The sequence below is a fragment of the Megalopta genalis genome, chromosome 2, assembly GCF_051020955.1.
Source record: "Megalopta genalis isolate 19385.01 chromosome 2, iyMegGena1_principal, whole genome shotgun sequence".
In the NCBI taxonomy this organism is placed as follows: Eukaryota; Metazoa; Arthropoda; class Insecta; order Hymenoptera; family Halictidae; genus Megalopta; species Megalopta genalis.
This window is the reverse complement of record NC_135014.1, coordinates 11,219,355-11,234,430: the sequence shown is the minus strand read 5'-3', so window position 1 is coordinate 11,234,430 and position 15,076 is coordinate 11,219,355. Positions and strand designations below refer to the sequence as shown.

The 15,076-nt window shown below is 46.2% G+C and overlaps 2 protein-coding genes across 6 annotated transcripts in view; one reads left to right on the top strand and one right to left on the bottom strand.

Annotated features, from left to right (window-relative positions):
• Window positions 1–13,072, bottom strand: part of Fak (protein tyrosine kinase 2 Fak) — a 51,630-nt gene extending 38,558 nt beyond the window's left edge. For 2 of the 4 annotated variants that reach the window (XM_033471188.2, XM_033471189.2), the window contains exon 1: window positions 2,708–3,146. Coding sequence is in view for 1 of the 4 variants with exons in the window: in XM_033471190.2 (XP_033327081.2) it covers window positions 12,245–12,261 (17 nt within the window). In the remaining 3 variants the exon portion in view is untranslated. Of the gene's footprint in view, window positions 1–2,707; window positions 3,147–11,684; window positions 12,026–12,244; window positions 12,406–12,915 lie in introns of those variants that run through there. The other 2 variants (XM_033471190.2, XM_033471191.2) reach the window with 2 other exon arrangements.
• A 185-nt stretch (window positions 13,073–13,257) lies between these two features.
• Window positions 13,258–14,477, top strand: Vps28 (vacuolar protein sorting 28). 2 transcript variants are annotated; one of them, XM_033471236.2, is made up of 3 exons: window positions 13,259–13,499; window positions 13,622–13,864; window positions 13,965–14,477. In XM_033471236.2, exons 2-3 carry the CDS (start codon window positions 13,646–13,648, stop codon window positions 14,382–14,384), a joined length of 639 nt encoding a protein of 212 aa, XP_033327127.1. In that variant the 5' UTR covers window positions 13,259–13,499; window positions 13,622–13,645; the 3' UTR covers window positions 14,385–14,477. The 2 variants fall into 2 exon arrangements, with proteins under 2 accessions (XP_076374592.1, XP_033327127.1); XM_076518477.1 differs by having other exon boundaries at window positions 13,258–13,864.
• The last annotated feature ends 599 nt before the right edge of the window (window positions 14,478–15,076 follow it).

The following is a 15,076-nucleotide window of genomic DNA, read 5'->3' as shown; positions in this document are numbered from 1 at the left end:
GAATATACTGGGTGTCCCAAAAATGTCTCGCAATCCGGAAATGGGGGTTTCCTCAGGACATTTGAAGCAACTTTTTCCTTTGCGAAAATGCAATCCGCCGCTTCGTTTACAAGTTATTAACGAAAAACAGTGACCAATCAGAGGCGAGATCATTTGGCACGTGACGGCCGAGCCAGTGGGCGGAACTGCGCTCCGTGCGCTCGTTGGCTGGGCCGCCGCGCGCCAGTCGAGCTCGCCTTTTATTGGTCAGTGTTCTTCGTTAATAACTCGTAAACGAGGCCTCGGAGAAAATTTTCGCAAAGGAAAAAGTTGCTTGAAATGACCTCGGCAGCCCTCCACTTCCGGATTGCGAGACATTTTTGAATGATCCTTTCATTCGAATAATTCTTCGTTTGAATAAATTTGTATCAAGATGCATTTCAATTTCGAATATCTATCTCATAATCGACAGCGTCGAGGTTAAAATTGATTCGTCGATCTTTATCTCTTATCCGAGGCCGACGCAGTTTCCCCCGACCCCCAACAACGATCCTCCCGCAAAATCTGCGTTCTCTGCGAGAGGAGAAGGTCGCGCAGAAAGGGAGCGCCCGGCGACGATTGCAGCAGCGCGATCCGCGCGAGCGTTTACCGCCGGCAAGAATATTTTCGACCGAGCTGCGCCTCTACCTGGAACCTATCGTGAATCATCGTTCCGGGAGATGGATGAGTTAGGGTCATAATGCGACCGGAGGCCGTTCAAATTGCACCACTTTCGAAATACCAGTGCGTTCGGTTCGTCCACCTCGCTGCCGCGTTCCTCGCGTTTCTTCAGAAACTCGGAGATCGCGCCTCGTCGTCGATCAAACTTTCGAGATTCCCGCGGGAACTCGAGAGCAACAGACACGGAGGAACGATAGCGTAGGTTCTTGGGAAAGTTGTACACGTTGTCCCGGGGCTCCCGATCCCCGCAATAGCGCAAGACGACTTCTAGGTCCCGTCGGTCGATCGAAAACACACTCCGACGACGCGAACGTCGTCGATAGCGTCGTTCTAAATGGAAAGGTTCGGCCAAAATCGAAGAACTTTTTCCAGCAATGAGATGAAGCTATGCAGGATTTGTTTTCTTCTTTTTTACATCAAAGTTGAAACGTCGTAGAACGAAGAAAAAATAGAGAGAATGTACAGCAATGTCTCTCTAATTGACGCTCAGATTCAGGTTTCCAATCGGCAAACAGCAACGCCAGGCAAACCGTTCTAGCTGACCGAATTTTCATTTATTTATTGATAAACGGATTAGCCGATGCCTTACCGTTTATTTTCTGTCAATTAATATTTTCTCTTCTGTTCGAAGAGTTATCGCAAAACAAAACTAGAATGTATTTCTACTTTTTTTATTGAATAAATTTGATCTAATTTAATTTCAGTCATTATAGTTGTAACGAATGATACGAAAATGAACAATATTGAGAAAGAATTGAAGTAGTTTGTAAATTTTGTTTAAGGAATTTCGATTTTTTTCTCTAACTACGTTGTAGCTTAAGAAGGATATTTTTCCAATCTTTATTTAACACTAAACCTACCAAAGCAGTAATACTAACTGGCATGTACTGCTTCACAAAAGTGAGAAGACCGAATTTATTTAGAATTTGTAAAGTTTTTATTATAAAACTTGCTCCAATAATATAACTTATTCAAGCGTATTCCACGAAAGAGTCTCGGAACTTTGCAGAATTGCAAAATAAGAAAGCGGTCACTTTGACCGCGGTAGGTTTAGTGTTAATATTAGCGTTACTTCATTGATCTGATCTATTACAAATGAAATAGCGTCCTCGTTTCTATAAATCTAGTTAGCTGGTCAGTTAGTTATTTTTTGATTATTATTTTGATTTTCAAAAATAGAAACATCTTCGTTTTACAGTAATGTCTCCCTAATTGACGCTCAGATTGTCCACAAAAATGGACAATTTAGGAAGATAAGACACGATTATTCGATCCTTGCGGTTCATTTTTATAGTTATAAATTGTCGACAACTATACAAACGTGCTGCAAGGCTCGCATAATCGCATCTCCTCTTCCCAAATTGTCCATTTTCGTGCACAATCTGTGCGTCAATTAGGGAGACATTACTGTATTATGAACGTTGTAATACAGTCGACGCGCGCGGTGCCGGACGAAAGGCGGTGGTCGAGGCACGCGGTGAAATCGGGGGTTCGTCTTTTATCCGAGAAAATCGATCCCGGCGAAATGTTCGAGGACCCTACGACCCGCTCCCAGCCTCTGGAATCTCTGGGAATTGGCTTCGGCGGCGAGACGAAGCGGAGTCGAAAGGGAGAACAGCGAGAATTCCCTGCTCGGCGAGGAGGCAATTGTCGCGAGAAGGCGTGACATCCTCGCGGCGCAGCTCCACGGCGAATTAACGCCACTTTGCGCGGCCTCCGGCGGCCACGGAGACCAAGTGGGCATAAAGAGACGGTAAAAATACGACGATTATTTTCGGAGCGACTCGTGGAAGCCAGTTGCACCGGTCGCGAACCCGCTGCGCTCTCCAAGCTCCCCGTGCTCTCGATAACAACCCCCCCGTTTCCGACGTCCCGCCACGCTCCCTTCCCGCGAGATCCCGATCTTTCATCTTTCGTCTTTTATCTGTCGTCTTTTGCAGCATCGTCTTTTATATCTCTCGACTTTTATAACGTCGTCTTTCATCTTTCGTCTTCCATTGATTCTCACCTCGCGCCACTCTCCCCGATCAACGAACCGCTATCTCAGAAGACACGACGTCGCACACGACCGCACTACTCTTGCACCACCCGTTTTCTCGCGACGGATCCGCGCGGCGAGCTCCCGCGATCCAGTTCGCTATCTATCGCTCGGGGGAAACGCGGCGAGCCGATCGATCACACGCTTCGTGTACGCGAGCTGCACGCGCGTCACTGGCAATCGGTACGGTACGGTACGAGGCGTCGAGCGTCGAACACACGATACCGGGCGGAAGGGAGGGGGGGAAGTTGGAGAAGCAGGAGAGAAGGAGGAAACGGTGCACGAGCGAGATAAAGGGGGGAAACCGACTGGCATAAGCACGGAACACGAAGCACACGAGGGTGTGGGGGCCCGTTTTTCTTTCGGTTCGACGCGATGCGAGCAGCCTCGCGGCAACCCAACGACTGTCTCTTCCTCTTCTCTATGAGGAGCTACCGTGCGCCGTGTGTAACGCGTTCGTACGTGTGTTCGCGTGTACAGTACGACGTTAGGCGTAGAGGGTAGAGAGCGCGTCTCTCGCGCACGCACTTCCCTGCCCCTTCCCCGTCCGCCGCTAGCACGAAGCCCCGCGAGGCGAGAGGGCCAGTTAACTTCGCCGCATCGAATCGTCGCGCAACGGTCTAACCAAGCCTGGCGTTCCATGGACGAAAATCAATTTTTTCAGGCTCGATGCATCGAAATGCTTCGTTTCTATATGAACTGAGAACCTTTTCACAATAAGCCTATCTCGAGTAAAGATAGAATTTATTTAGACTTTGTGAAGTTCTACTCAGAAAACTTGCGGCAGTAATGTAATTTATTCGATCAATTCCCACGAAGAAGTCTCTGAAGTTTGTATTAGGTCGAGTTACAAATCATTTCCGATGCAGCCAGGTAGAAACTATTAGTTCGTATCTATCCACTATGAGTCACCGGGACAAATGAGCTTTTGCTTTTGCTAAATAGACAAGGGTTAAAAATAAATAAAAGAGAAATAAATAGAAGATAAGGAACAAACTAAATGTCCAATGAAAAACGATCTAATAGTACTGTATAAAATGAAAAATCGGTCTTATTTTGATCGCGATAGATCTTAGCGTCAAATTTCGGATGATTCAGACTCCGAGTGTTAGAAAAAAACTGTAAAGAGTTGTAAGCAAGAGGCCCAGAGCACTGTGCGTCGCTCGATTCTCCACGGCCACTCCTGCACGCGCTTCGAGCTCTTCTTCCGCTTCTCTCGCTCTCTCGAGTCGCTCCTTCACCTCGCGCTATCTCCCCCCTCCCCCTCGGCCCCTTCCTCTCTGCGCTAGCATTTTACCTAACGGCCGCTCGATTAATTGCTCACCCGTGAAACGAAGAAAGCGAGGCCCACATTGAAAATCGCGGGGGTGGAGAGTCGCCGGAGGTGGCAGAGATGGTTCAGATCGCGAAGTCGCGACCTTCCGACAGGTGTTGCTGTCCCGAGCACGTGGAACCCGGTGAGCTCCGACGGCTCCGGTGTACTCGTTTACCCGGCGACGCGAGCAATTTTTTAACAATTTTAAAAAAAAACGTAACTTCGTTCGGCAGCCGTCCTTGGTTAACCTTCCAGTGATATAGACAAAAAACACTTTGTCACAGAAAAAGGTGACAAAAAAAAAGATTTTGTATAACCGTCGCACGAGTACGTGTAAAAACGAACAGTTCTGAGAACACTAACTAGAACACTGAATAATATTATACAATAAATATATAGCGCACATAACAAATATTCCTGATATAATAAATGAAGTATAATAAATAAAATATAAGTATAATAATGAAGTATAATAAATAAAATATAAGTATAATAATGAAGTATAATAAATAAAATATAAGTATAATAATGAAGTATAATAAATAAAATATAAGTATAATAATGAAGTATAATAAATGAAAGATTATCGCTTGCTTAATTATGATAATCGAATTAAAATCAGGCCACTGTAACGCACCGTCTGCGCCGGGTCTGGCCCGCAAGAATCCTTCAGAACGGTCGGCTATATATTCGCAAGTTTCGGAATGGCGTTTATGGTCATCGGATGCGAGGCGGTCACGTCCGCGTCGTAAACCCGGTACGCGCGTCCAGTCGGTGTTCGCACGAACAAGAGGAGAACAAGACGGACCAATTGAAATTCATTAAGGTGCGGCACGAAACGGTGATCCCCGGGCCGACAACGACGTCCGCGAACGTTCGCGAACGTTCGGAACGTCCGCGATCCGAAGGCGACCCCGGCGACGAGGATCCACCGTTAGTTTATCGTGATTCCGATCGGCTATTAGCCGGCCGGCAATTCTTAATTCCTCGCGGAACTCCGGCCCGGTCCGATTTCTCAAGGATCCGGCACAATAGCGACGGCGGCCGGCGTCGCCGTCGTCGTCGCCGCCGCGTTGACTCACCGCGTGTAAACGTGCTAGCCAGCCACCCACGTTTGCCCAGTGGCGGTGCGACACTCCGGCAATCGGGATACACGGGAGCAAGTTCAATATGTACACTCGCGACCGCTAGTCGATTTCTCGCTAGGATCCCGCAGTCGGCTGGGAACTCGTTTATCGGCCCCGAAAATTATTACGTTCCTGAGGTTACAATTAGGCTGACCGAGTTACCGTGGATCAACTGAGCCAATTACTGTGCCATTTGTTAATTTCGAAACACTTGTTCGTCGCTTTTAAATCCTGGTAGGCTTAGCGTTAGAATTAAACACGGTTACAGATGAAAATTCTGAACACTTAGCCAACCGTTTCGAATTCAGTCAATTAATAGCCGAATGGATGATCAATGAAAAATTGAAAATAATTACTTAATTTTATGAAGATTTGCAAGAGGTACGAATGCTGATGAAGCAATTGATGCTATATACGTTTGCTTCGTAATTTTTGTTTAAACGAATGAAATATTTTAATTTTATGAAAACTTTTGAGGTTTCTAGCGCGGTCGTGGAAACGTTAAAATACCAGAGAAACGATTTCAGTTTTTTTCACACCACCGAATTCGCGAGACTTTCTGTAAAGCTTATGGTAAAATTGAAGGAAATACTGAACGAACGAAGATCAATATTCGGTAAAATAAATCGTTCCTGGTAAGATATGCCAATTGTATTGGTAGAAAAAGAACTGGTATTTAGATTGTGGAAAAAACATAACATTGATCGTTCATTCGACTTTTTGTTTCGAATTTCGTTTTCGGTCGTTTGTTCGCCGTGCCCTGTGCGAAATCTCATTCTCGATTACACCGCGGAGGCTCTCGGCCGAAAGAACGGAAGGAAATTAGCGTATCGGTGGCTAGACCGTGGAAACGAGCGTTGTGCGTCGATTAATCGTTCTCGAGTCTATCTCTGCTGCGAAGAGTTAGAGGAGAGAAACATGGCCGCGGATCCGCCGGCCGAGCGAGCGTCTATCGCGTAGCGGCGTTAATTGCCGTGGTAAAATCGCTGATATCATCTCGGTAATCCGGTCGAGGAACTCGCGAGTCGCTCCGGCAAATGATTTCCACCGGAAGTTCATCGCGTCCGTGTTTTCATCGGGAACACGTAAGGAAGACGATAAAAGCGCGCAAAGAACCGATCTCAATGAAATTTTTAGCATATATGTGTGTATACTCTATCATTCTTGTTGGGATTATGGATTGAAAATGAATATGATTCTATATATAATTCTTTTCTTAAAAAGACTTTATTTTATTCCTTTATTGAGAGAAGGTATATGGGCGAAAACGATCGAGCGACCAAACTCTACTAAGAGTCCGGCAAGAAAAAACGCTTCTTTTATACCCTTTTTGGGTTCGTCTTGTCCACCAATCAGAGACGTTTTATTTGTCGCGTTTCACATTGTATACGTGACGCTGGGACCCCCAAACAGTCAGGGTACGATGTATATCTAATGGTACCGGTGATGATGTATCGCGGTATCTACTATATACAGTTTACATCACCGTCATTGCCCACTGACGGAACCGACGAAAATGTAAACCGATATCTTAGTATCTTAGTACTAAGTAAACTATAGATTAATTTTTGTTCGAGGCTAAAATTTCAACAATTCTTTTATTCAGATCTATTATTATTTTCCGTACGAATTCTTATTCGTTAAAATCGAACACGGTTACAGATGATAATTCTGAACACTTAGCCAACCGAATAGGGAGATCTCCCCGTTTCAAATTCAGTCGATTAACAGCCGAACGAATGATTAATGAAAAATTAAAAATAATTGCTTAATTTTATTAAGATTTGCAAGAGGTGTACGAATGCTGATGAAGCAATTGATGCTATATAAGTTTGCTTCGTAATTTTTGTTTAAACGAATGAAATCCTTGAATTTGATGAAAACTTTTCAAGTTTCTAGCGCGTCGAATAGAATTTAATTCGTCAGCCATTATCTTTTATCCGTCATCCGAATAAAATGTCGTCCGACTCCGCGCGAGCTGCGGAAAGTACGGAACGGAACGGAACGGAACGGAACGCAAAAATGCCGCGCTAAGACACACGATGCGCGTTCCAAGAACTTTTCCATGCGCGTCTCGCGCATCGATTCTTCTGGACGCGTGGTTTTCCGCTTCGCGATGGCGAAGTGCATGGAACTGCGCATGCCTTCGGAAAATCGCAGGCGACGTGCCGGTCGTTTCCGCGCGATCCACTCGCTTCGCGGTTCTTTTTATCGGCCGACAGAGTTACGAAGGAGTCTCGTTTTAAACTAGGAACACGGGACTACGGGTACGCCTACGCGAACAGCGGTTCTCACTCGCTTCCGGTCACGGGATCCCGTCGATCTCCGGTGATCCTCGACGATTGATCCTTCGATCAATCGCCGTCGCGGACGCGTACCGAAAGGATCCTCTCCTCTCCGGGGTTCCCGTGGTCCCCGATATTCGTGGAAAACGAAACCGGAAGCCGTGACGACGGCAACGCAGTCGAAATCGTCGCGGGCCACTGTTTGTCCTCAAAGATATCCGGCTTTTATCTTATCCGTTAGTCCTTTGCAGCCCGCGGCTGCCGGGCGAGATAGCCCGGTGAAAGAAGGGTTGTTTGAGTCGCAAACAACCCGAAAAAAAGAAGAACGACGCGTCCTAGGAAGCTCGCGGAGGAACCTCGTTGCCATGTTTTCGAAAGAAACCTGCCACGTGTGCGTTCACAGCAATTATACGGCGAATTATCCTCGGCGAGAGAGTTGCTTCGATTTATTTTTGTTTATTTAACGCTAAGTCTACCGATACCGGCCGAATGTCCGGCATTCCTTTATCATTTCTACGTTCTTCCTGTGTGTTTGGAAAAATATTGAAATATTCAAGTATCTATATTTATCTAGATTTCTTTTTTATTATTATATTTATTCATATTCATATTTATTTTTCTTTATTTTCTTCGGTACACATTGCTACGAGATTTAGTGAAAATAATATTTCATTATTTTCGAGAACCAAGTTATTATTGGGAAAATGAAACTTCGAATGCCTTTTTCTTTAAGCTTTATTATTTAGTTCTGCTGTAACGTCGATTCGCTCTCGTGTCAAAAAGCGATTTCCACGACCGTCAGTTCCACTCGAGCGAGGCGAAAATCTGCGCGTCGATTCGCCCGGACAAAAGGATTTTATTGGCGCACAATGCGCCGCGCTAACTGAGATATTTATCTGTTGTACCGGAGCTGAATGCGCGAGCAGAGCGTTTCAGGTTCGTTTAGGCGGGCAGAATAGGTGACACGCAAGACCTGCTGCCGCCCTTTTAATTCCACGTTACCCCCTTCCCGAGGGAAAAGAGAAAAAAACGCGCCAGGAGGAGACAGAGCAGAAGCAGAAGCAGAAGGAGGAGGAGGAGGAGGAGGAGGAGGAGGAGGAGGAGGAGGAGGAGGAGGAGGAGGAGGAGGAGGAGTCGACGGTGGAGGATTCAAGATCCGGTCCGAGGGTCGATTCCCTCGACTTACGCACAACGCCGGGGAGCGTGTGACACGATCATACAAACACAATAGATCATTTCGTGCCGACCCACGGTGTATAATTAATTCGATAAATGCACGCGGGAATTTGTAATCGACTTCCTGCGCGAGACCGGCCGCCGAAACGGACTCTTCGCGATTTCTCAGCGCCCCGTTGGGGGTCCGCGAACGCGATTTTTAATCGACGCGAGATCGATTTCGTTTCATCCGAAACGATCGCTTGTTCGGCGAGACAGTTGCTTCGATTTATTTGTTTATTTATTTAACGCTAAGTCTACCGATACCGGCCGAACACGACCACGTTCTTTATTTCACATTTGTTAAAGTCAGAAAAAGAAAGCGAAGCATTCATCACCGTATCCTTTATCATTTCTACGTTCTTCCTGTGTGTTTTGGAAAGATATTGAGATATTCAAGCATCTATATATTTATCTAGATTTTTTTTTATTATATTTATTTACATTCATATTTACTTTTCTTTATTTTCTTCGGTTCGTAATAATTAATTGAAATTTGCACAAGCTTCGTTAAGATTCCTAGAGAAAGAATCGCATCTGAAACGAACGGTTTAAGAAACGTGTTGTAAAAGATTAGTAAATGAAATCATAAATAATCCTAGGCATACTAAATTATATTTTTGACCAAAAGATCTGCTGTTCGTGTGTCTACGATTCCGACGCCTACGTTCTATAACTAATTTTATGTACCGCAGGATATATATATCCGTTAATAAATAAAGAAAGAAAGAAAGAGAGAAATATATAGAACGTGCTCGCGTAATCTCGCATAATTGCAGTATCGCGCGAGCACAGTGTTCCGCAGCGGCTGGCCGGCCGGCTGCAACCGATTCGACGCATTCGATGCATTCGACGCATTCAATGCATCATCCATTTGTCCGGGTTACATGATCGACTATCGGACCGCGACGAGAATTACCTATTCTTTGCCAGCGACCGATATAGCGCAACGGTGTATACCGGGTGATCGCGCGAGAAACGAGCTCGGTGACAGAGAAAGTCGGTAGCTCCGACCTTTGGGCCCCATTGATTAATCGCCTACAGAAGTCGTAATCGCGTAATTGTCTCCTAATCGATCGACGCGCTTTTTTGCCGGCACGGCGGAGTGACGCGCGCGTCGTCGAGGACGGATGCGCGCGCAAAAACGAGGAAAAAGGAAAATGGAAAAATCCACGAGGAGAAACACGGTCGGCCGCCGCCGACCCGATTCGCGATCGATAAATTTCATTGGCCGAGGCGCCGGCTTTTCGACGGTCCCGCGGCGCGATTCCGATCTCGAGATTTTCGTTCGCATCTCGATTCAGAAAGTTATCGAGCGCCGACGACGGTCTCCGCCGCGCGGCCGTCTAAAAAAACACTGCCACCGCCGGCATGCAGCAAGCTGCCGCGAAAGATAATGATAAGATAACAAAAGGATCAGGTAAACAAGCGAGAGACGCGGCGCTCGCCGACCATGGCATTAGAGATCATTCTCAAACGACTCGTTATAGCTCGTTAGTTCGTTCGCTCGTTTCTCGTCGAAATAAAAAGGAATAGAATCACCCCAGCTCCTACATATCTCTCTGTGTCTGTCTACATCCTGCCCATCGCGAGACGATTCATCGTCGTTCGAGGATTAATCACGACCAACGGGTCTCGCTCTCGTTGGTATCGTTATCGCGATACCGCTCGTTCGAGACAACGTTTTAATTTCATTCGCGCCTCGTCGATTCCCCCTTGACATTTTCGCGGGTTACGTAACGAGCCGACGGTGTACCGCAAGGAGCGTTTGCGCGTTGTCCGACAAACAGAAAAAAAAAATGTCCATAACAGCACGGACAGCGGTAAAATGTGGATCGACCGACCTTTAAATAGGACAACGGGCGAGAACCGTTTCGATTTCCATCTCTCTGACCACCCAAAAAAACAAACGCAAACAAATTGCGATTCCCGATTGCTGTCAATTATTCGAATCGAACCGATCCCCGCGGTAGCCGGTCGACACAAATATTTGCGCCGTCAGATCATCGGATCAATTTACACCTGACTAGCCTCTGCGACGGTGACAAACGCACACACACACACACGCACCATCGTCAGTGAAAGTCCTGCCGTCGCTCGACGGACGGTCCGTCATCGGAAGATGAACACCGACGGCCGACGCGTACAATGGCCGAAATAAAGTTTATCCGGCTCGCGAACCGGCATCGTCGACGGACGACGTTTAAGACTGATTTATCATCCGTGTACACGCAGTCCGACGGAAAGCGGAACGGTCGATTTATCGCTAGGAATCAGGAACATAATTCGAGACATATCTTCTTATACAGAAATCTCATCGGTTTTTGCATGCTCGTAATGATTGTACAGATAGAATCATATGCAACGTGAATCGATATCGTGACAGAGATTACATTTTGAAAGTATGTACATATTGCGCCTTCCGACGGAACGTATTTAGGTTTTCTTTTAAGTATTATCATGTAAACGTCTCGTGTCAATTTGTACGCTACGGTAACTGGCTGTTAACCAAAGAGAGCACTAGCCCGTAAATAAATATTATTATTGTTAAAATAGATCATTGAAATACGATCCTCGTAAAAGGCACCACGGCGAGCTATACGCGGCAGGAAGAAGGAAGCCCTTCCTCTCGCGTAACGATTATCTAAGGCCTAAGGCGTGCAGAGCGCGCGCGCGCGCGCTCGCGCGTGTGTGCGTGTGTGTCATCCGTTGCGACGGGACAGGATGGGACAAGAGACAAGAGAGACAGGAGCGTTTTATGTAACACGACTCGTGTATATTATCGCGATCCTGTTTCGCCGGCCCGAAGATTCGTTGCAGAGTAGTAGTGCACACACAGGGAGGCTCAAAGATGGCCTCTACTGTCCGGCCGCTTATCAAATTCTTAGCAAAAGCTCTCGCTCCGATAAAGGAGACTGGCCCCCTCCGACCTAGCGTCCATCGACCGTTTCGCTTCCATTTCTATCATTCTAGAGCCAACGATAATTCTTTGGTTCGGTACTCACGATTAAGACGAGCGTCGTGGTATCCCGGAGATCCCCTCTGCGAGCACTCTCCCGTGTCAACGTCAACGACGAACTCACCACCTGATCCGAGACTCTCGTGATCGGAGCACACGTTTATCCCAGTGACCGGGATCGAGCGCGCACTGGCTGCGAACAGCGCGAACTGTCCCGAACGACCCGAAATCGATCGCCGAAACACCCGACCGCTTAAGTGGGGCAACCGGGTGACGCAGAACACCGTGCCGAAACCACCGTCGCGTAAACAACACGAGAAACACACGGATCATCCGCGGATTCGATCGGTCGCGATCAGTTGTCGTAAACACTGGCCGCCATGCTCTCCCAGCACCTGTCAATATCGGCGCACGTCGTCGCCATCTTGCGGCGCGAAACGACAATCGCAAATCTTGGCGCCCTCCAACGACATTTTTGCTTCTTACTGCTTTTACCGATTATGTATACCGTTTTTATCGCTTTTATCGTTTTTTATCGTTTTTACCGATTACCAATATAAATGGATTTACGACCTTTAATGATATTATACAATTATGTGTACTTACATCATTGGAATCTTCATCCATTGAAATACTTTTCTGGCACCGGGATCGTCACGACCGTCGAAGGAGATGGTCTCGAGCTTCAAGATACATGGCCTTGAATTTCAAAATACTCTTCCTTTCCTCTTTCACTTCCTTCCTTTCCCGCATAATAACTTCAGATTCTGTAACAGACGGAAAGAATGTTAGATGAACAGCTTAAAGAACGCCTCGAGAATTGCAAATACTTCAATTGTACCGGATATCGATATATTAGTTTTTCAAATTCGATAATAAAAATATCATTAATTAATTGATTTTAAGTTACTCTCTCCCCAACCGTGGCAAAAGACCTCAACATTCTCTTAAAACTCGATGCGTACCATATGTTTGACGAATTTCGTCGAGCCTTGGCGAACTAGCAAAACGCGAGCGTTAACAACGACTGATAGCACAGACTAAGTCTGTGCTAATGAATACAATATCTTATGAACAATGTGTTACGATCGCTCTGCTTTTAAATTAACGTTATTAATGCATTTACAATCGATAATCTTCTAAAACGATTTATACACCCTTTTACGACAAAATATGGCGGGTCTGGTTAAAACGGCGAACGCGGGAAGGACTTCCGTTTAGCGCGATCGAAACTATGGATCGATGACGATCGTTTAACTATCACCTAGTGGATTTACCTGTTCAACATTCGAAACGATTCCATTCGGTCGCGACATTGCTGAAGATTAAACAATATTGAGAATACACTGGTACATAATTGCGATAATAGCGCAATCGTACGCACTAGTAAACGTCCATCCCCGACGAGTTTAACGTTCTGCGCAAACCCCCTGCGCAAAGACCAACATGGCGCTGTTTTATATTTCGAATCAAGACCTACTGCGCCATCGATGAGAGAACGCTGCAACGATCTTATCCGCGAGTTCACGCTTTTAACACGGATGGAGCCACTGGTACAAATTCTTGGCTTCTAAAACATTCAGTTCTTTCGTGTTTATCACCTTTTCTAGCTGTATATTCATTGCATTATTCAGCGATGAAACGTATCGTATTTTCTATATCGCACAATGTCTAGCGCACAAGTTTTTCCAAGGTTCTTTACAATTTATTTATAGCTCGACAAGATTGTTATTCCTGTAGATGTCGTGTGCATCCGTGAAGTTGGTATGATAACACTGAATGCGTGGTGCTGTCGCGAACGTCAATTGTGCGCCCGAAACGACTCGTTTAATTGAACCGTGTGAATATTCATTGCTGTCGCGTAAGTTGAACGATCCCGTTTTAATTGCAAAATTACGATCGCGTGCAGTTTATCGTTCTGGCCAGCGTTCCTAACCTCAAACTTTTGACGTTTACGTTCGATCGTGTGTGCGTTACCCTTAGATATTTGCTGGAAGCAAACAAACGATGTCGATAGCTCAAGAACGACCAGAGCTTTACGAAGAAGTGAAATTATACAAGAATGCCAGGGAACGAGAAAAGCACGACAATCAAGCCGATTTGTACGCTGTGGTAAACACTTTGCAACACTTGGAAAAGGCCTACATCAGAGACTGCGTCACCCCGAAAGAGTACACTGCTGCTTGCAGCAAACTGTTGGTGCAATACAGAGCCGCGTTTAAACAGGTATTTTGATTTCACAACCCGATTACAATAACAACCGCGGTTCATCTCTGTTCAGAGAGATTCTGCCAGTACGGTTTGATTCGCGTGTACTTTATTTCAGGTTCAAAGCGATCAATTCCCTACGATAGACGCTTTCGCGAGAGCGTTTCGTTTAGATTGTCCGGCTGCTCTCGAGAGAATCAAAGAGGACAGACCTATCACGATCAAAGATGACAAAGGCAACACGTCGAAATGCATCGCGGACATCGTATCTCTATTTATAACGCTGATGGACAAGTTAAGACTGGAGATCAAAGCCATGGATCAGTTGCATCCCGACTTGCGAGACCTTATGGACACCATGAACCGTCTGAGCATATTGCCGAGCGATTTCGACGGGAAAGAAAAGGTCGCGGAATGGTTGCAAACGCTGAACAACATGTCCGCGTCCGACGAATTATCCGACACGCAAGTCAGACAGCTGATCTTCGACTTGGAAACTTCGTACAATGCTTTCAATAAAATCTTGCACAATTCTTAATCCGACGGGCTTCTATCTTTCGTTCTCTCTGTATATATGTATACTGTTATCTCAAGTTCCATAGAATAGCGAATAAAGAAAGATTTCATCGTACTCTAGAATCTCTCGGTGTTCCCCGAACAACAATTGCGAAACCGGTCATCGCGACGACGCGTCGGATCGTTTCAATTTCCGAGAGCGGGACAAGACTTGCTTTGCTTCCTCTCGGTTCGGTTTTGCGGTGAAAGATGAAACTCCGCGGCGAGTATACCATTGCACCACTTTCCTGGCTTCTATGCAGTTTGCTCGACAAGAGGTAACTCGAGGCGGCGGCTCGCCGAACAATCTATTCTATAGACACCGTAGACGTTATTCTCGTCTCGGATCCACCCGTCTCGTTCTTATTCTCGTTCTCGGCCAAGCTCCAGAGTCCGAGAGAGCGAGTCCTGCGACCCTTTAGCTGGAACCGTCGGCTCCTCTTACCATCCAACCGAGATCTCGACGATTTAGTTCACCGGCACCGCAAGTTTTTCCAATCTGCTGGACGGTAAATCGATCGAAACCGCAAGGAAGCCGAATGGACGGCGAGGAAAACTTCTGTCGATTGTTCGGGCAACGGAAGAAGAGACGGAACTGGAATATTTGCATCGGAAACAAAGGTAGAGAGAGGGGGGGAGGAGAGGAAGACTTTCAAAGCCGAACGCGGCTGCACT